Source organism: Schistocerca cancellata, chromosome 1 (assembly GCF_023864275.1).
Source record: "Schistocerca cancellata isolate TAMUIC-IGC-003103 chromosome 1, iqSchCanc2.1, whole genome shotgun sequence".
In the NCBI taxonomy this organism is placed as follows: domain Eukaryota; kingdom Metazoa; phylum Arthropoda; class Insecta; order Orthoptera; family Acrididae; genus Schistocerca; species Schistocerca cancellata.
In genome coordinates this window covers 489,505,483-489,526,958 of record NC_064626.1, presented here as the reverse complement: position 1 = coordinate 489,526,958, position 21,476 = coordinate 489,505,483, and the positions used below count along the sequence as shown (strand labels likewise).

Genomic DNA, 21,476 nt, shown 5'->3' with positions numbered 1-21,476 from the left:
TAGATTCTGATGGTAACAACCGTATCACTGAACTGTTCACAGGAACTCATTCTCACTTCCCTACCTTCCTATTCACAACGACTCCTACTCCCGTTATACCATTTTGTGCTTCTGCTGATATTACACTACAGTCGTCTGACCATTTATATCTGTGAAATCCATCGGGAAATATGGAACATCAATAAGGAATTCTTTCTTCAGCACAACTCTAGCTAGTAGAGGTTTATGGAACATTCTGATTATGTTGTTGTTGTTGTGGTCTTCAGTCCTGAGACTGGTTTGATGCAGCTCTCCATGCTACTCTATCCTGTGCAAGCTTCTTCATCTCCCAGTAACTACTGCAACCTACATCCTTCTGAATCTGCTTAGTGTATTCATCTCTTGGTCTCCCCCTACGATTTTTACCCTCCACGCTGCCCTCCAATATTAAAGTGGTGATCCCTTGATGCCTCAGAACATGTCCTACCAACCGATCCCTTCTTCTAGTCAAGTTGTGCCACAAACTTCTCTACTCCCCAATCCTATTCAATACTTCCTCGTTAGTTACGTGATCTACCCATCTAATCTTCAGCATTCTTCTGTAGCACCACATTTCGAAAGCTTCTATTCTCTTCTTGTCCAAACAATTTATCGTCCATGTTTCACTTCTATACATGGCTACACTCCATACAAATACTTTCAGAAATGACTTCCTGACACTTAAATCTATACTCGATGTTAACAAATTTCTCTTCTTCAGAAACGCTTTCCTTGCCATCGCCAGTCTACATTTTATATCCTCTCTACTTCGACCATCATCAGTTATTTTGCTCCCCAAATAGCAAAACTCCTTTACTACTTTAAGTGTCTCATTTCCTAATCTAATTCCCTCAGCATCACCCGACTTAATTCGACTACATTCCATTATCCTCGTTTTGCTTTTGTTGATGTTCATCTTATATCCTCCTTTCAAGACACTGTCCATTCCGTTCAACTGCTCTTCCAGGTCCTTTGCTGTCTCTGACAGAAATACAATGTCATCGGCAAACCTTAAGGTTTATTTCTTCTCCATGGATTTTAGTACCTACTCCGAATTTTTCTTTTGTTTCCTTTACTGCTTGCTCAATATACAGATTGAATAACATCGGGGAGAGGCTACAACCCTGTCTCACTCCCTTCCCACCCACTGCTTCCCTTTCATGTCCCTCGACTCTTATAACTGCCATCTGGTTTCTGTACAAATTGTAAATAGCCTTTCGCTCCCTGTATTTTACCCCTGCCACCTTTAGAATTTGAAAGAGAGTATTCCAGTCAACACTGTCAAAAGCTTTCTCTAAGTCTACAAATGCTAGAAACGTAGGTTTGCCTTTCCTTAATCTTTCTTCTAAGATAAGTCGTAAGGTCAGTATTGCCTCACGTGTTCCAGTATTTCTACGGAATCCAAACTGATCTTCCCCGAGGTCGGCTTCTACTAGTTTTTCCATTCGTCTGTAAAGAATTCGTGTTAGTATTTTGCAGCTGTGGCTTATTAAACTGATTGTTCGGTAATTTTCACATCTGTCAACACCTGCTTTCATTGGGATTGGAATTATTATATTCTTCTTGAAGTCTGAGGGTATTTCGCCTGTTTCATACATCTTGCTCACCAGATGGTAGAGTTTTGTCAGGACTGGCTCTCCCAAGGCCGTCAGTAGTTCCAATGGAATGTTGTCTACTCCGGGGGCCTTGTTTCGACTCGGGTCTTTTAGTGCTCTGTCAAACTCTTCACGCAGTATCGTATCTCCCATTTCATCTTCATCTACATCCTCTTCCATTTCTATAATATTGTCCTCAAGTACATCGCCCTTGTATAGACCCTCTATATACTCCTTCCACCTTTCTGCTTTCCCTTCTTTGCTTAGAACTGGGTTTCCATCTGAGCTCTTTATGTTCATACAAGTGGTTCTCTTATCTGCAAAGGTCTCTTTAATTTTCCTGTAGGCAGTATCTATCTTACCCCTAGTGAGATAAGCCTCTACATCCTTACATTTGTCCTCTAGCCATCCCTGCTTAGGCATTTTGCACTTCCTGTCAATCTCATTTTTGAGACGTTTGTATTCCTTTTTGCCTGCTTCATTAACTGCATTTTTATATTTTCTCCTTTCATCAATTAAATTCAATATTTCTTCTGTTACCCAAGGATTTCTAAGAGCCCTGGTCTTTTTACCTACTTGATCCTCTGCTGCCTTCACTACTTCATCCCTCAAAGCTACCCATTCTTCTTCTACTGTATTTCTTTCCCCCATTCCTGTCAATTGTTCCCTTATGCTCTCCCTAAAACTCTGTACAACCTCTGGTTCTTTCAGTTTATCCAGGTCCCATCTCCTTAAATTCCCACCTTTTTTCAGTTTCTTCAGTTTTAATCTACAGGTCATAACCAATAGATTGTGGTCAGAGTCCACATCTGCCCCTGGAAATGTCTTACAATTTAAAACCTGGTTCCTGAATCTCTGTCTTACCATTATATAATCTATCTGATACCTTTTAGTATTTCCAGGGTTCTTCCATGTATACAACCTTCTATCATGATTCTTAAACCAAGTGTTAGCTATAATTAAGTTGTGCTCTGTGCAAAATTCTACCAGGCGGCTTCCTCTTTCATTTCTTAGCCCCAATCCATATTCACCTACTACGTTTCCTTCTCTCCCTTTTCCTACACTCGAATTCCAGTCACCCATGACTATTAAATTTTCGTCTCCCTTCACTATCTGAATAATTTCTTTTATATCATCATACATTTCTTCAATTTCTTCGTCATCTGCAGAGCTAGTTGGCATATAAATTCTGATTATAAAACATTTAAATATATGCTCTACTGTCATTGTTTTTCAGGATACAACTATTTGAAACAGTGAGAAATGGAAAACAGAAAGTGATAATTATCAGAGTTTCCAGAGTTGACCACAATCGGGAAAAGGGAAAAACTGAGCGAATAAAAGGTGTGCTTTCACCATAAATTAAGATCAAAAGTTTCTACAAACTGAATTTGTGCTCTCTGCATAGGAACGGAATGCCCACTTCTTAGAATAGACGCGTAGCTCAGAGAGAGCGTAAACACGATTATAGATCCCACAGGAACGCCGCTTTCGGGAGGACGACGGTTCAAATCCCCGTCTAGCCATCGAGTTTAGGTTTTTCGTGATATCACTAAAATCACTTGAAGCAAATTCCGGACCAGTTCCTTTGAAAAGAGTATAGCCGATTTTCCTTCTCAAAAAAAATGGCTCTGAGCACTGTGGGACTCAACTGCTGTGGTCATAAGTCCCCTAGAACCTAGAACTACTTAAACCTAACTAACCTAAGGACATCACACACATCCATGCCCGAGGCAGGATTCGAACCTGCGACCGTAGCGGTCGTAGACTGTAGCGCCTTTAACCGCTCGGCCACTCCGGCCGGCTTTCCTTCTCATCCCTTCTTAATCCGAGGATATGCTCCGTCTCTATTGACACTCTCTTAATTTTCCTTCATTCCTTCAGACAAACTTATTTTCATTGGTACACGTTGCAGTGCTACCGAATGTAAAACCTTTCGAAAATCTGTAAAGACATACTGTGATTGTCTTACAGCGATCATGAACTTATTAAACGACACCATCATTGCCTTCGCTGAAATTTATATTTTTATTTATTGTACTGGACGTATTTCAAATATTACGTTCATTACGCCCACAACATTTCATTCGTGTTTCCTCTTTCGTTACGACCATATTTTACAAAGGACTGCCATTTGGACGCTGTTTTCTAGTTTAGTGTTCGGACGTCCTGACGCAGCTCAAATACAAAATCCAGTCTCTATTATGATGAACGTGTCACAAGGTCTTAGCAACCACTACGAGAATAGTAAGTAGGCCAACACGCTGATGGCCATGAGGACCGATGTCTGGAATTTAGAGCAGGACGAATCTAACGATATAAGTAATAAAATGGTCTGCAGCGCCTACGGTTACCTCAGTAGTTGCGGTTACCCGAACAGTGGCATAGCTGAGCTTCAGATGGGCTGGTCCGCAAGCCGGACGTCGGAGTGTCCAGACCCAGCAGCATCGAGGTTGAGCCATGAATGAATGGAGGAATGTGCATGCCAGAGCGGTTCGTAGAATGATTGCGGCCTGGACGGAATGTGGTAACCATGAAAATAACAGGAACCTCTGGAAAAATTCCGATATGGTTCTGATATTGAGAAGTATTATTTTGGATTGGTGTACAGAACTTCACATATTTGTTGAATACTGTAGGAATACTGTTAGCACTCATAATTACCAAGATGAGATATGTCTGCCATACAGTACGTGCAACTTTTCAGCTATGCTATGAAGTCCTCTTCATGCAACATAGTGCTGTCCTCATCGTGTAAGTTAATGCTATCGACTTCACGCAAGATAATGCCTGTCCGCATCGAGCTTCTATAGTAAATAAATAATTCGCAGTCGAAGATCGCTGAATTAGTGCCAGCGTAATTTGTTGATTTAAATCTTATGAGCATTTCTTAGATGTAGTATTCATCACAGCTGTTTTATTACCAATAAAATTAACTCCACTGCAAGGACATTTCACTAGGGAAGGAGTATCACACGAAACATGATCAACTTGACTTCATATGTTCAGGAGAGCATAACACACGTGCTAGATATCAGCCCCCGCAATCGACCCCGCGAGAACGTTTGGGCCATAATTCTGATAGTACGCTGTTATAACCCTCTGAAGTTACAACTCTTAGTTTTTCGAGGGCACTAGTTGTTTGTCACTCGACCCCCCCCCCCCCACCCTCCCGTGCAGCCGCCTAATCCCCAATGCCCAGAGGGAAGTAGACAACCAGAGCCCTTCTATTTGTAGGATGTTGAAGGGGCGAGGGGGGGGGGGGGGGGAGATGGGCGCATCAGCCCAACGTGTTTTGAAATCTTGTACGAGAACGTATGTTATTCTACGTGAAAAATAGTAAGTAATATGATTACGTAATATGTCAACCTCACGCACACATTTGTTCAATATTACTCGTACATTAACAGTATTCTCGTATTGATGTTCTGCAGCTAAATAATTATACGCCTTAAAATCAAAATGAATATACCTAAGTAAATGAAGAATTATTAGGAAATGAAGTTAATGATTCTCGATTTACAGTTTAATCAAAAAATGGATCAAATGGCTCTGAGCACTATGGGACTTAACTTCTGAGGTCATCAGTCACCTAGAACTTAGAATTACTTAAACCTAACTAACCTAAGGACATCACACACATCCATGCCGGAAGCAGGATTCGAACCTGCGACCGTCCAGACTGTAGCGCCTAGAACCGCTCGGCCACACTGGCCGGCACAATTTAATCGCGCCATCCATGTTGAAGAACTTCGCTACTTGTTTAATGACACTCTCATTTGTCTCATTCATTTGCGCTGCATTTGCAAATCGCAACATAAAAATATTCGAAGCAAACACACATCTGGCACCAAATATAGATTAAAATCTCGATCTTTGACACAGTGAACAAAGCATGTTACCAGTTTCAAAACAGTATTTCGCAAGCCTCTTACTCACTCCACTGTACATTACTTCGCACTGGGCCATTAGGCTGTTGCAATGGGGTGGACCGAGTGACAAACAACCAGTGCCCTCTAAACTGTAAGAGTTGTACCTTCAGAAGATCATAACTGTGTACTATCAGAAGTATGGCCCAAATTTTCGAGCGATATCGATTTCTGGGGCTAATATCCTCCAAGTGTGATTTTTTTTTAATTAAAATATGAGGTCGAATTGGTGATCGTTCCTTGACAGATCTGAAGCAATCTGCGCATCCCTCTATATTAACTCGTGTCAGCCAATGAGATTTAGTCTGAATAGCGCTGGATGCTTTAAAATATTCTCCTCGGAACAGGAACGTGGCGAGGCAATTTTAATTCATTGTTGTCCACACCAACACATTATACGGTTTGGTAACGTGGAAGGTGTCTGCCCCTTGGCACCGCTTAACCCTCTTGAGATTAACACTCATTTTACATATATTTAAAAAAATGGTCAACAACTATCTTCCATTATGATCAGTACTACACTTCCGCAAAAAAAAGAATAAGAAAGAAATTAAGTTGTTTTAAATTTATACAGGTTCATGTTTTCATTTGAACATGGGACTTACCGAGTTAATCTTTTTGTTGATAGAGGTAGTTTATTAGGATAACAAACGTGGAAAAACTATAAAAAATCAGTTCGAAAACAAATTTATTCTTATGAACACGACAAACATGAAATAATCCATTTAAATTTTCCACATAAAATGTTAGGAAATGAGATTAAAATTTAAAGTGAAAGTTTATCGTTTATAACTATTTCCAGTGAAATAGTAACCACTCAGAAGATTTATGACACAAAAAAGAGTTTCCACATTTTGAAAACTCAAACTAGATTGACTCTCAACACCTTTACTTTTTTCATCACTCTTCTGGCTGGTTTCATGCGGCTCGCCGCGAATTCATCTCCTGTTACAGCGTCTTCGTCTCAGAACTTATATCCAAGTTCTTCAATTATTCTTTGGGTGTACTGCAATCTCTGTGCTCCCCTACGGTTTCTGCTCTCTACTAGTCCCTCTAATACAATGAAATTTATTCTCTGATACCTCAACACACGTCCTCCCATCTCACCCCACCCCTTCTTCTAAACTCTTATAGTGTCTCCTGAATGGTCTGATGACGCACGCCACAGCTTCCCCTTCTGTGCCAACCTCTTCATCTCAGATAAGAACCTACACTCAACGTCCTCGATAATATGCTGGATGTATTCCAACTTTTCTCCCTCACTACAGTTTTTATCCGCTACAATATCCTCAGGTACCAAGGACTTGGTGTCTTAACATCATTCTGTATCTTCTTCTTAGCAATTTTTTCCACATGTTACTCCCATAGCCGATTATGCAGAGAATGTCCTCACCTGCGCCTGCACATAAGTTCAACTCTCTGACTTTTTGGGTCTCCCTGAGTGGGGCAATGTGCGGATGGTTCGCTCAACAAAACCCTCACCGATTCTTTTCCCCCACCCTGCCTCACCTGTGTTGGTGTTACTGCTACAGAGACTGGTACGTGAGTTCGTAGACGTGCTGCCTTTCCCCCCAGGACTCTGGGCACGGCCACATCCACCTGCTGAAGCTGACGCGGCTGCTGCGGCTGGCGCGGCTGCTGCAGAAGATGGACCGCTACTCGCAGTACAGCGCCATGATCCTCACGCTGCTCATGCTCTCCTTCACGCTGGTCGCGCACTGGCTCGCCTGCATCTGGTACGTCATCGCCGAGAAGGAGCGGCTGCGAAACGAGAAGGACTGGGACCTCGGTGAGTCGTCCGCTAGCTCTACTGTGCACGCCAGGGCTTTCCTTCGACTTCCTAGTCGCAAGCGTTGACAGTTCAGGTCGCTTCTGACAAATCTGGATGTAGCGATTCTGAGATAATTAGGAAACGGAAATAGCTAAGCAAAGTCACTACGAAATAACAGTAGTTTAATGTGAGTTATTATTAAACAGAAGCACTGCGAGTATGTGAAAGCAACCCCGAGTTACATAAGACGTAAAAAACAGACTATCAGACAACAGTTCTGTAGTCTCCCTGTGCAATTACATGTTATTCTCGATTGGCAAACGCCGTTGGAAATAAATACAAGGTCGGATATAAGTGACAAGGCCTCTACCGTTCGAGGAATACATACCTTGTCCAAATCCTCTACGATCATGTAGTTGTCGGCTTTAGATAATTGTCTAGAAGTCTGCTCCTTAGCACCACCAGAGGATACCAATGAAGTAGAAAACATCCGTAGATTTCGGTGATGTAAGTTAAGCATGTGATGCAGTTTGGATGCATGGGCTGCATTATAAATTATTACAAGCAATACCATACAGACGACAACATGTTGTTGATGTCGTGATGAACGACAAACAGTTGCTGATACGCTATACTTGCCTACAAGAGCCCTTTCGAAAATTTTCTGACAGTGACGAATGGGGTGACAAAATACATAAAAATCCTTAATATTTACCAATAACTACTATCATTTGCGTTATATTACGCTGGAGAACTGTGATGAAGTGTTTTAAGTAGTACTTTAGTACTTTTTTCTATATGTCTAGCTATTTTGTGATTCAAAAACTCTTATTTTATGCCATGTAATAAATAAGTAATAAATTTAGCCGTTCGCATCAGGTGTTTTCAACATAACGGTGCACCTTTCCACTTCGGTATTAACGTCCGTCACCACCTGAACAACAGATATATCATCGTTGGATTCGATTGGGAATACCTGTCTCTTAGTCAGCACGATCGCCAGATAACACTCCTATGGGTTTTTTCCCTGTGTGATTACATGAGTTCGTTGGTGTATGTAGTTCTAGTAGAAGTTAAACAGGAAGTGGTTGGTTGTATCATAGCTGCCAGTCTCATTACACAAAAGCCAGAGAGGATATTTGGTTTAGTTTAGTTTTAGTTTTTTTATCGATATGATGTGAAACAAGTCAGATTATAAGATATATATACACACATGAATAGTGATAATATTCATGTTATTGAAATGTTTAGTTCTACACATGCAACTACATTTAGAGGTACATTTTTTTACCATTTCTGAAACAGAAACTCGTCCATGGAGTAGAAGGAGTTGTCCAAAAGAAATGATTTTAAGCTAGATTTAAAACTTGAGCTGCTACCTGCCAGACACTTTATGTTGTTGGGCAAATGATCAAAGATTTTTGTTACTGAATAATGTACTCCTTTTTGAGCAACTGACAGCTTCAGTAACGTATAGGAAAGGTCATTTTTCCCTCTAGTGTTGCACGTATGAACATCACCGTTCTCCGCGAACTGAGATGGATGATTTGTAACGAATTTCAGTAGCGAATGTATGTACTCTGATGGTGCAGATAAAATACCTAACTTCTTGAAAAGGTGCCTACATGACGTCCCTCGGTGAACGCCACTAATTATTCTCAATGCTCTCTTTTGTGCAATCAATACTTTATGTTTAAGTGGTGAGTTACCCCATGAAACTATTCCATAAGACATTATTGAGTGGAAATATGCAAAGTACGTTAGGAGGCTGATCTGCTTATTACCAAGACAAGCTATTATATGAAGAGCGAAAGAAGCGAACTCGGGACCGAGTTCGAGTCTCGGTCGGGCACACAGTTTTAATCTGCCAGGAAGTTTCATATCAGCGCACACTCCGCTGCAGAGTGAAAATCTCATTCTGGAAACCTCCCCCAGGCTGTGGCTAAGTCATGTCTCCGCAGTATCCTTTCTTTCAGGAGTGCTAGTTCTGCAAGGTTCGCAGGAGAGCTTCTGTAAAGTTTGGAAGGTAGGAGACGAGGTACTGGCAGAAGTAAAGCTGTGAGTACCGGCCGTGAGTCGTGCTTCGGTAGCTCAGATGGTAGAGCACTTGCCCGCGGAAGGCAAAGGTCCCGAGTTCGAGTCTCGGTCGGGCACACAGTTTTAATCTGCCAGGAAGTTTCATATCAGCGCACACACCGCTGCAGAGTGAAAATCTCATTCTGGCACTTAATGATTCTTTGAAAGACATCCTTATCAATATCTTCAGCTGATTTTTCTGGAATGGGATTTATTATAACACTTGTGTAATCTGCAAAAAGTACTAGTTCAGCTTGCTGAACGTTAAGTGGGAGGACATTCGCATGAATAAGAAACAGCAGAGGACTCAAAACTCAACCCTGTGGGACTCCATTTGTGATAACTCCCCATTCAGTAGAATTTACCACTCTAGCAACATTATTTGTGCTATTCAGCACAACTTTTTGCTTTCTGTTCATGAAGTATCATTCAAACAAGCTGTGTTTGGAAAAGTATATCAAAATTTAATGCACATTTGTAACGTGTTCATTAAAATTAGCGGTCTTTACGTTCAGCAATTGCTTTGAGTTTAAGTTGCTACTATAAGGAGTAAATGATTTATGTCAATAAAAAACTAAATATTCATTTTCAGACACGTATTAGGTTTATGATCCTCCTTTTTCATCTGTGAACACTAAAGATTAGAGACTCTCATTACACACGCGGCAGTCAAATGAAAACGAGGCAGATGTTATAACGAGCATTGTGCGGTCATTGGTAACGCAGGTAAGTGTGTGTGGAAGAGGCCTCCATTGAAAATCAGGAAGGAACAGCGCGACCATTCACCACCGTGTCATTTGTCTGTTAGACGTGCTCTAAGTGAGGTCAGCGATCGATGTGTGCGTCCGACTACGCGCGTGTTTTTGTTTGGAACAACGATTTCGAGAAGGTCGGGCGTCTATCAAAGACAACAGTCGGTCAGGATAGTCTCATCGCGTCATTACCACTTTTGTCACTGCTACGGTAGATGCTGTATGTTGCTAAGGTTGTTTCTTGTATTCTGCAGAAGTTACACTGGGAAGCCCTTACACACAGCTCCGATCTTTGCCTAAGCGGTTTCCACATTTTTGGAGCCCATAAGAAACACGTTCGTGACCATTGACGTGCTCCGGTCGAACACGAGCACGCCGAGAAACAATCATTATTTTTTAAGCAACAACACACATTATCCATGATGGCACTGACCGTCTTGTTTCACAATAGGATAAGTGGATTAACAGTCATAGCAACTAGTTTTGAAATAATAAACAGCCTACTTAGGTTTTCAAACCGTATCGTTTTCATTTGATTGCCGCTTATAGACGACTATATAAACTTCGTTGCTTCTCTGGCTTCTGGGGATGTTTGCTGAAGACGCACTTGCATACGGGAATTTGGCACCATCAGACAATCATTGTAACGGCAAGCAGATAGTTTGTGTTTTGTACAAAGATGGGATTTTGAGCCTCAATACGACTAAATTCTACGATTGACAATCAGATAACCGTGAGCATGTGGAGAAAATTCGACGGGCAATCACAAAAACCTAGTTGTTGGGAAAGGCACATACCTGGCAAAGATTTTTTAGAAGAATACAAAAGTTCATTCATGAGTGAAGTAGCTTGAGAAACTTTTTCCAGTACTTGACCGTACGTCAGTCTGGGACCTTTATCGAGTTCTGTTTACGGCATACAGACAGTTCGCAGTTAGTGACGAGTTTTTCTTAGGCGGTGCAAGAGCATCACAGAAATCATGGTGAGACAGCAGCAAGGGAAACGTGTAACATGGAAATGCTAAAACTCCGAGAGCAGTCGTTATAACATAAGTCATGGAGTACATTCGCTCTTTGTCACATATGTCTTGCGCAATGACCATACTGAGGCTACAAGAAGTCTTTCTTCCTTTCACTACCCGCAGTTGACGCTAGTTTGACGGAGAAGTGGGGAGGTATGGATTTGGTTGATAACTGTAGAGTGTGCGTCCCCCATCACAGGCCATACGGACAAATACGATATAGGCTACCGCTGAAGCCAAACGGAAAATACAACATGAAAGCGGAACTACTGAACATCACACAAGTCTCAGAAGAAATGGGACTTTAGTAGAGAATTCTGGCCTTGCAGGCGACACCGTAAGAAATTTGTGATTGTTTGCTCTGACATCTCCCAGCGTATCCAATCTAATCAGACATTTTCCCCCAGTATGTACATACTGGCGAAATATTTAACTGAATTAATAGCTCCTATTGTTGCTCGCTGTGAACATCACATACCACTAACTCTCTGATGGTTATTGAGATGTATTGATGTATTATTTGTGATTGAAATATGTGCTCATGGACTACTGGAACAGATATGTGAGTGTATTGCAGACTTACTAGCAAACAAGACTCAGAGCACGTCATTCGTAATGGGATGACCTGCCCAGTTATAATCTACCATGTAGCTTCATTCCTGCGTCTACACCATTGGCAGTTATGGTTGCTTCCTACTATGCGGCTTTTGTCCAAAACATTAGGAATGTCTTTATTAGTTTTAATTAATTAAATACGTTACGAAATTGTGTAAAATTAATAAGTTGTGGTAAAATTAGATTATTTAAAAATTATGGAAATAATCTCTTGATAATACTGTCTACCGGTTTATGTTATATTTTGAAGTTCTGTACTTCTATGTTCAGTCGTCTGTATTCAGATAATGTCTTATGCAAATCGCAGATTTTATTGTTCAGTTTTTCAAAACAAATGCTAAAAAAACTGAAATTCTCCCATTCTCTTACTTTGAACTGTTGTTCAAAATAAACACAAGTAATATCTGCACTGTTCTTCAGACATGACTCAGAACTACTTTCTGTAGAAATGTACACCTTGTGACTATAACTACTGTGTGAGCATCACATTATTTCCCAAATACCACGACAGGCACTCTAATATTTCATATGTAAACACTTGATATCTCATCGTAGATGTTATACTTTTACTTACACAGCGGAATTCAAAACTTTTGTTCTCCCATCTCTTAATTAGTTACTTAGCTTTAGCGTCTTCGTGAATGCAGATAATACATATACTACCGAACCTCTGCTCTGTACCTCACGTTCAATCACTACCTTGCTGATATCTGAGTTTCTCCTCAGATATGTAACCAAAAAACTTTTATTCGTTGTTAGTGACTTGTGTGAGCTGATTTTCAAAATTCGGTTTGGTGTATTTTGCTTTTGTGATACAAGGCTGTGCTTTAGTATTTGAGGCTGAAACAGTTTATCACTGAGTGCAGTATGTTTTTTCCTTAGCTAGTCGGTCCTACTTACAAGGGCGTGGTATATTCCGGAGGAGAGGCCAGTACGCTTGCCATCGGCTAATCTCAACTGTTGCGAGAAAAATACGTTTCTACGTGATTTCAAGATGCTACCCTCGTGAATCATCCACGAAAGCGGGCAAATACCATCAAGCAGTGCTGGTGGTGGAGGTGAATCTGTCGGACTTCCCACGAGGAAGTGGTGTAGCAGCAAGCAACCGCCATCGATCATCTGGCCCAAGCGCTCTCACGGCTGCAAGACAGATGTAAAGCTTCCGGGAGCTGAGGCCATTATGTCGTGTATTCTGCCTTCACGCCTCACAGACATGTCAGCCGACAAAAGGGCTGTGGTACGTGAATCGGCGATAGTTTGGGAGGTAAATTTTTGGATCATTTCGACTGACTAGTGCCAACCAACTGTATACCGGGGGGAGACAGGGGAGAGGAAAGAGAAGACAGTTCACGAAATTTGTTTCACAAGCTCAGCTAGAGACATAAAGACGCAGGTCGGTTACAATAGTTATGTGAAAAACTCTAGCGGTAGCCTTCGTCTAACTATGAACTGAGGTGTGAGATACTGCGAGTTTACTATTTACAAACAAGAAAATGGTGAGCTTAAAGTTTTCAGACTCGGTGATGTCACAAGAACTGAAGCATACCTCAAACAGACAACTATAAGCGAAGTAAATAGCGATATAATATTTCGTGGACTTTTGGAAAATGGGATATAAGTCGTGTCTTAAAACGATGGTAAAGCTACACCGACCATCAGAGAAGTTCCGAGACGGATTTTGTTCATGGCGTACACGGGACGCCAGCGGAGTAACTACGGTAACAGCCTGAGAAAACTACTGTAAACAATAGATGTGCATTTGACCAGTCAGTTGTTAAAAGGCAGTATTACGTAGTGGACATGCGGCCGTAGTGTGTCAACGTCGTTGAGTCACAAACGACAATGGTGCAGCATCTCTAAATCTAGTGTTAAAGGCATTCTCCAGAACGTTGCACACCTTGAATCCTAAGCAAAAACGGTTATGTTTAGACGCCTGCCACGACTTGATTGAAATGCCGAACACGGACAATTATTTTGTGGAAGAAATAATCGCGGGTGATGAAACTTGCATGTCAATGTGATGCGCGAGTTGGATAACGTCACGAAAGTATGACTTTTCTGACTGTTCCACAAGTTTGTATGAATATTCCGTGCATTGTACTCAGTTGAAGGAGACTACGTAGAACACATGAAGTACTGACAGCAGCCCCTTAATTTCCCTTTATTTTTTATTAACCTAGTCTCGAAATTTTTGGACCGACGAGGTATCAAGAAGCATTGCCCGCATCTCGTGGTCGTGCGGTAGCGTTCTCGCTTCCCACCCCCGGGTTCCCGGGTTCGATTCCCGGCGGGGTCAGGGATTTTCTCTGCCTCGTGATGGCTGGGTGTTGTGTGCTGTCCTTAGGTTAGTTACGTTTAAGTAGTTCTAAGTTCTAGGGGACTTATGACCACAGCAGTTGAGTCCCATAGTGCTCAGAGCCATTTTTTGAAGCATCACGATTCATATCCTATACTGCGTATAATGAGCTACTTATTGAGAAATCGAATTTGAATATTATTTTTTATGAGAAGTTCGTGTTATGCATCGTGTCCTACCAGGACATGCCGAAATTCAACAACAGCAGGACATGGTCCATAGAAACTGCACTTTACCGTTTCGCAATATTACTACTCGTGTTGGATAGGATTCCACAGCTTTTATGCAAATGTGAAACTAACGGTTTCAGGTGCGCCATTTTCAGTGCCATGCAGGATTTCAACGGCTCCACGCGACTAGCGCCCGAAAGAAGAGAAATTTTTCACCCGGTCATGCAGGATCTTACAGCAACGTCACATACTTCGGTCAGGAAATGGACCTGTTTTCCAGCAAGACAGTTATCTTCTCGGACAGTGTGACGATGCCTGGAGCACTACAGACTTTCGTCATGAAGACTACTGTTGTGGCTTCCTCTGACGCGGCAGCAGAGACAGGCGGTTTGATACCGCCCAACAATAACACTGAGCACAGGAGCGAAACCTCAGACGAGTCCCGGTTCTGAATACAGCATTATGTTGGACTATCGATATGTGGATGCTCGTAATTAGCGAAAGTTTCAAAATTTCAATCTTCACGTCATATGACCCATCATCTGGAGTAATGGTACGTTGTGCCACAGGCTATAATAAACTACCGGTTCGAACAGCCAGTAATTTGGACAGCAACTGCTGCATTTATGCCGTGTTAAGGTCTGTTGTGCCCCATCTTCGAGGTGTCCATGACGTTATCTTTCAGCAAGATAAAAACGAGGTACGTCGTGCTCTACCTCGATCGACTTTTGGTTTGGCCTGCACGTTCTCCAGATCTCTTAATCATTGAAAACATCTAGTCATCATTATTCAAGCGAATTCAACGCCGTTCCTCCCCGGCCCTTACTACTGAGAAACTCCGGCAGCATAGAATGACGCACCCTTGTCTGTCATGGAAGTTAATTTAGACTCGATATCCAAATGGGTAGGCGTATGTGTTTGTGTCATCTACAGTGGTTCTGATGTCTGACACTACCTATTAGACAGTCGTGACCGACTGTCGTAGGAGTCAAATAATGTATTATTCTTTCTCAAATTTCTTCTTTCATAGAGCTTAATTTACATTAGAACGTTCATAAATTCCTGTTAATTATTCCATTTTTACAACGTGATACATAGTTACATGCGATGATTGCATGGCAAATGTGCGTATACAATGCTTTAGCTGTAGTTACCTTCCTAACGTCTGTGTTAATGACAGTAGCTTATTTTGTGATAGTATCCAGATGCCTTCTGTGTTTTCATGTCTATCGTAAACAGCCATGTCATTAAATACAGCTGGTATAAAAATGATAAAAAATAAATAGTACTGGGTGGTTATACAGTAGTTATAGTGCAGTTATACACAGACGTCCAGTGTGGGCTAAAATAATCGTAAGGCGACGAAACTTAATAGTTATTCTAATCCGTTACTGTGGAACCTGTTTACGCTGCAAAAAATTAGTTCCAATTTTGGCTACCAGCTGCAAATCTGGTGCAAGATGTAGGAAATACGTACAGAAATGTTTCCATATGTTATGGATTACGAACGGCCCGTGACCAGGAAAGGTCAGACAAGTGAGAAAAGCATAATTTTGATTTCATTACTATTAACCGCAGCTTACACGGTTTGTTCAATATGAACACCGGAGACCGAGTTGCAACACAGCCCTAGATTTGCATCTGATGGCCAAGACTGGAACCATTTTTTTTTTCAGTGTAAATCGGTTCCGCTTTAACGCATTAGCATATCAACCAAGTTCCGCTGCCACACGATAATTGCAGCCCACACTGGATCTCCGTGAGTAGCTGCACTTTAATTACAACCACCCAGTATAGTGTGTATTCCCCCTAATAAAATAGCGCAATAATGTTTCTCGTAGCATTTTGCCCATAGTATTGCATTTCTTCTATCTTCTATTACTTTGTCTGACGACAATAAGTGGTTTTACTTTTAGAATGACCAGTTTCTGCTGAGAACTATAGCCATCTTTAAATCGGCGTAAAAACACTTGTATCACAGAAACACATGCGTTGTCATACCAATTTCTGACGCATTTCTTTTCTTTCTTCCGTTAATCCATTTTGGTCAAGTTCCCAGACTGACAAGGAGTACAAAAATATAGAGCGGAAATGATTTATTTTTGTATGGACCTCCTTCATGGGTGAAGTGCATCTCAAGGTTCATTCTACGGAGAAAAGTCTTTGCAGCAACTGGAGTATGACAACACGTGTACCTGTGAAGTATGCGGCTACTGAATGCAGCAACACAGATCTGAAGATATGAAGCGGGTCATTGGAAAAATAAACGTCAGCTATTAAAACACAGTTTTCGGAATGGTAACAATCTGCCTGTCTAGCTGTCAATAGTTAGATCAAAAATCTTTATTTTGCAATCAGCACTACTGTACATTACCGACTGTGTAGCTCTTTTCAAGTGGTTGTATGCCTTTCGCGCTACGCCTATCAAGGGTTTACTGGTGATTCTCGGGATATGTTCAAGCGATATCGTAGTGCGTTACAGACCAGCGTTGTAGTCATTGGAGTGTGAACAATGTGATCTTGTTTACAAGATCACAATAGTACATTTTACAGATGAAAGACGCATACGACCCATACGAACCTGGAGGTTAGATGAACAGCAGTCTGACTGGGATATTAGAAGCACTGCAAGGCGGGTAGCAGCATATCCCAAGCATTCCGGACAGGCTCAGTATGCGCCAAGTTGCCCCCACTCGAGGTGTAGTGCACCTATCAATACACCTATTAACAGGTAATGCTCCATATGCCGAACATCTACATCCAGTGGGATGTAGTAACAGACCAATCTGTGAGTGTGGCGAGGAAGGCTCCGCCGATCTTTTGCCCCACTTTCCAGATAGAGAGAATGCCAACGACCAAAACTTATGGACTGCAGTTAACAATGCTGCACATTGAAAAGCTGTAGAGCAACTTCTCATCTTCCTGTCTGCAAGATTAAGTGGAGGTTCCGAATATCAAAGTAACGTCAATAGCTCGAAGAAGTTTTTCCTCCACGAGGATTGTCGAGGCACTCACACATCAGTGGGAAAATAACAGATCTATGTGTTGGGTATAGTTGTAGTTAGTCGGAAAACCTCGATTTCCTCTGACACTGCCAATAACGTATCTATATGGGGCGCTCAGTCCACGAACGGGCCTCTGGTCTGGTTGCAGGTGACCGCAGCATTTACCTCGCTGCAGATCCCCGGTACTCTATTTCGTAGCAGGCTCAGCGGACCTGACTGTTCTGGAAGGATTGGAACGACGAAAAATCCCCACCCTTACCCGAGACGGAACACAAGACCTCCAGGGCTGGGGTAGAACGCTCTACCCTTTAGACCACCACTCCCACTATCGTACATAACAGAGTGAAAATACAGTTATGAAACAACCGTTGGTTCTTCAGTTGCAAGAATAAAGAAAGAACTTACCAACATACATACTTAGCTTACAGTCGAAGTGTGCCTCAAGCTGTACAAAGGTAAAAACATATGGCGATGACCTGGTATGAGATGAAATTAAACACAAGTTGAATTAAAAGTAGTAAGCACACAGTAACGGAGAACGTCAGTTAATAAAACAGTTTCCTACATTATCGAATTTTACAATTACATACATCACATCAAGTGTCACCCGAACATTTGTGAGGCAGCATACCACTCAGAAGTCTAAGAGCGCACTGAAAACATCATAACCGGCCGCTGTGGCCAAGCGGTTCTATGCGCTTCAGCCCGGAACCGCGCTGCTGCTACGGTCGCAGGTTCGAATCCTGCCTGGGGCATGGATGTGTGTGATGTCCTTAGGTTAGTTAGGTTTAAGTAGTTCTAGGTCTAGGGAACTGATGACCTCAGATGTCAAGTCCCGTAGCGCTTAGAGACATTTTTTGAACACATCAGTTCAAGATATTCTGTGTGCTGTTCGTATAACATTATATTAGTTTTTGTTAACCTACGAAACTGACAATGGGCAATGAATGAATTGCAGGAAGGAAGGGAACGATTAACGTTTCTTTATTGTAAGGGCTGGATTCATGTAGGGAGGTCTTTACTACATATCTCGCAACACAGAAGTAGTTAACAGTTGTAATAACAAATTGTTCCAACAACAAATATAATATTACTTTGTTTTACACGCTACAGTATAACAAAATATAAGATACAACCATCTACAGCTTCTACTCTTCCTCCTTAGGAATGGCAGCAACGAAGGATCATTCAGGTAAAATTAAGAAGAATAATAATTAAATGTGACAATATTTTGGTATCAGTTTTTCTTTTACGTTGTGTGCCATAATAAATATAAGACAAATCTACACGTTGTCTTCTGTCTTCCTTCTTGAGCAATAGTAGCCATGAATGAATCACCAGATAAAAGTATGGAAAAATAAACGGTTGGTGACCTATATTGTCATTGCTGCTACAATAATAACAGAAGAAAAAAAATAGTGTTTTAATAACGGCCTTTCCAAATTATCAATTGTGAGGTATTTCACAAAATATTACATTTGGTTATGTTGAGCGTTAACTAAGCTACCACTCTTCGCACAAAATTTTTCATAAAATTTTACACAAAATTCTCTTGCAATACAACTTTTCATCTGTGAACGGCATTGGAAACCTACTAAAGGTATCTTACCACGACCTAACGTATGACTAGAACCAGTCCTATGGAGATGTGTATTAGACACGCAGCCAGGCGAACTTTAATTTCTTTCAGATTCGGCAGTCATTTATTTCTATGAAGATGCGTGAGATGTGTGTAAGACACGAAGCCAGGTGAACTTGAATTACTTTCAGATTCCACATCATTTATTTCGGTGAAAAAGTGTCGTTTGTCATTGCGTCTTCTCCTGTGAAGCACTCTAATTGACTTTTTCCTGGTCTCCCTCTACTGTGCACTCTCCCTTAATTTATTTATCATTACTGGAAGAATAATTCCACGTAACTTCGAAGACCAGGGAAGTTATCTTCCTTAAAATATTCAAAATCCTCGTTGTACTCACTTGTAGGCGAGCTTATGTTAAGACAATCATGATTCGTCATTCGTGAAAATTGTACCAGTAATGTCTTCACCTTTACACTCACACATTTGTAGTGAATCAGCTGGACTTCAGGTCATTGGAAACTAGTCGATGGTTTCAGAATGTCATTGCTGATAGTGTTTTTGCAGTCTTTGGTTCCGTGGTACATTTCTACCTTCTCTATGAGCTTCTACAAACTATGCGTCAACTGGAGAAGTTGCGCGTCAAATATGCACAGTTGCGGGGTAATTTGGAATTTCTGCAACGCTGCCGCGATAAGAAGATTGTGCTTAAGTTTGCTGTGGTTAAACACCATATCAAGTCGATTAGAGTGAAGAATACATTACGGAAGACAAGCCGGGCGAACGTCAAAGAAAGGTTACGACACAAAAGGTACGAAATGGATTTTAATGCACCAAGTTAATATACACTCCTGGAAATTGAAATAAGAACACCGTGAATTCATTGTCCCAGGAAGGGGAAACTTAATTGACACATTCCTGAGGTCAGATACATCACATGATCACACTGACAGAACCACAGGCACATAGACACAGGCAACAGAGCATGCACAATGTCGGCACTAGTACAGTGTATATCCACCTTTCGCAGCAATGCAGCCTGCTATTCTCCCATGGAGACGATCGTAGAGATGCTGGATGTAGTCCTGTGGAACGGCTTGCCATGCCATTTCTACCTGGCGCCTCAGTTGGACCAGCGTTCGTGCTGGACGTGCAGACCGCGTGAGACGACGCTTCATCCAGTCCCAAACATGCTCAATGGGGGACAGATCCGGAGATCTTGCTGGCCAGGGTAGTTGCCTTACACCTTCTAGAGTACGTTGGGTGGCACGGGATACATGCGGACGTGCATTGTCCTGTTGGAACAGCAAGTTCCCTTGCCGGTCTAGGAATGGTAGAACGATGGGTTCGATGACGGTTTGGATGTACCGTGCACTATTCAGTGTCCCCTCGACGATCACCAGTGGTGTACGGCCAGTGTAGGATATCGCTCCCCACATCATGATGCCGGGTGTTGGCCCTGTGTGCCTCGGTCGTATGCAGTCCTGATTGTGGCGCTCACCTGCACGGCGCCAAACACGCATACGACCATCATTGGCACCAAGGCAGAAGCGACTCTCATCGCTGAAGACGACACGTCTCCATTCGTCCCTCCATTCACGCCTGTCGCGACACCACTGGAGGCGGGCTGCACGATGTTGGGGCGTGAGCGGAAGACGGCCTAACGGTGTGCGGGACCGTGGCCCAGCTTCATGGAGACGGTTGCGAATGGTCCTCGCCGATAGCCCAGGAGCAACAGTGTCCCTAATTTGCTGGGAAGTGGCGGTGCGGTCCCCTACGGCACTGCGTAGGATCCTACGGTCTTGGCGTGCATCCGTGCGTCGCTGCGGTTCGGTCCCAGGTCGACGGGCACGTGCACCTTCCGCCGACCACTGGCAACATCGATGTACTGTGGAGACCTCACGCCCCACGTGTTGAGCAATTCGGCGGTACGTCCACCCGGCCTCCCGCATGCCCACTATACGCCCTCGCTCAAAGTCCGTCAACTGCACATACGGTTCACGTCCACGCTGTCGCGGCATGCTACCAGTGTTAAAGACTGCGATGGAGCTCCGTATGCCACGGCAAACTGGCTGACACTGACGGCGGCGGTGCACAAATGCTGCGCAGCTAGCGCCATTCGACGGCCAACACCGCGGTTTCTGGTGTGTCCGCTGTGCCGTGCGTGTGATCATTGCTTGTACAGCCCTCTCGCAGTGTCCGGAGCAAGTATGGTGGGTCTGACACACCGGTATCAATGTGTTCTTTTTTCCATTTCCAGGAGTGTAGTGACCATCTTTTGGTATCTACAGTTCTCTCACCATTTTACTGGGAATGGGTCGATGTGACGACGGCTGCTCATCAAAGAGCTCATCTTAGCAATACATGGGCTAAACAAGTAAAGAAATTTGAGCGTCTTGCAGCTATGCAAAGATCGGAGTCATAGCATGAAACAGCACGCACTGTTGTCAACCTGTCGGACAAGAACCTTGACAAGGGAGCCCTCTCTTCCCTACTCCTACACCACGTACTATACCCATCGTGGTTCTTATCAGAGGAGTAGAACAGGCTGTGCGGTATCTTACACAGGACGACACCGACTAAGTGAGACTT

The 21,476-nt window shown here is 42.5% G+C and overlaps 1 protein-coding gene across 1 annotated transcript in view; it reads left to right on the top strand.

The window, feature by feature from the left end:
• The window catches only part of LOC126177811 (potassium voltage-gated channel subfamily H member 8), a 475,984-nt gene that overhangs the window by 278,359 nt on the left and 176,149 nt on the right, over positions 1-21,476 (top strand). Inside the window, exon 7 of the mRNA XM_049924483.1 lies at positions 7,118-7,331. Within this exon, the coding sequence (XP_049780440.1) occupies positions 7,118-7,331 (214 nt within the window). The remainder of the gene's footprint in view (positions 1-7,117; positions 7,332-21,476) is intronic.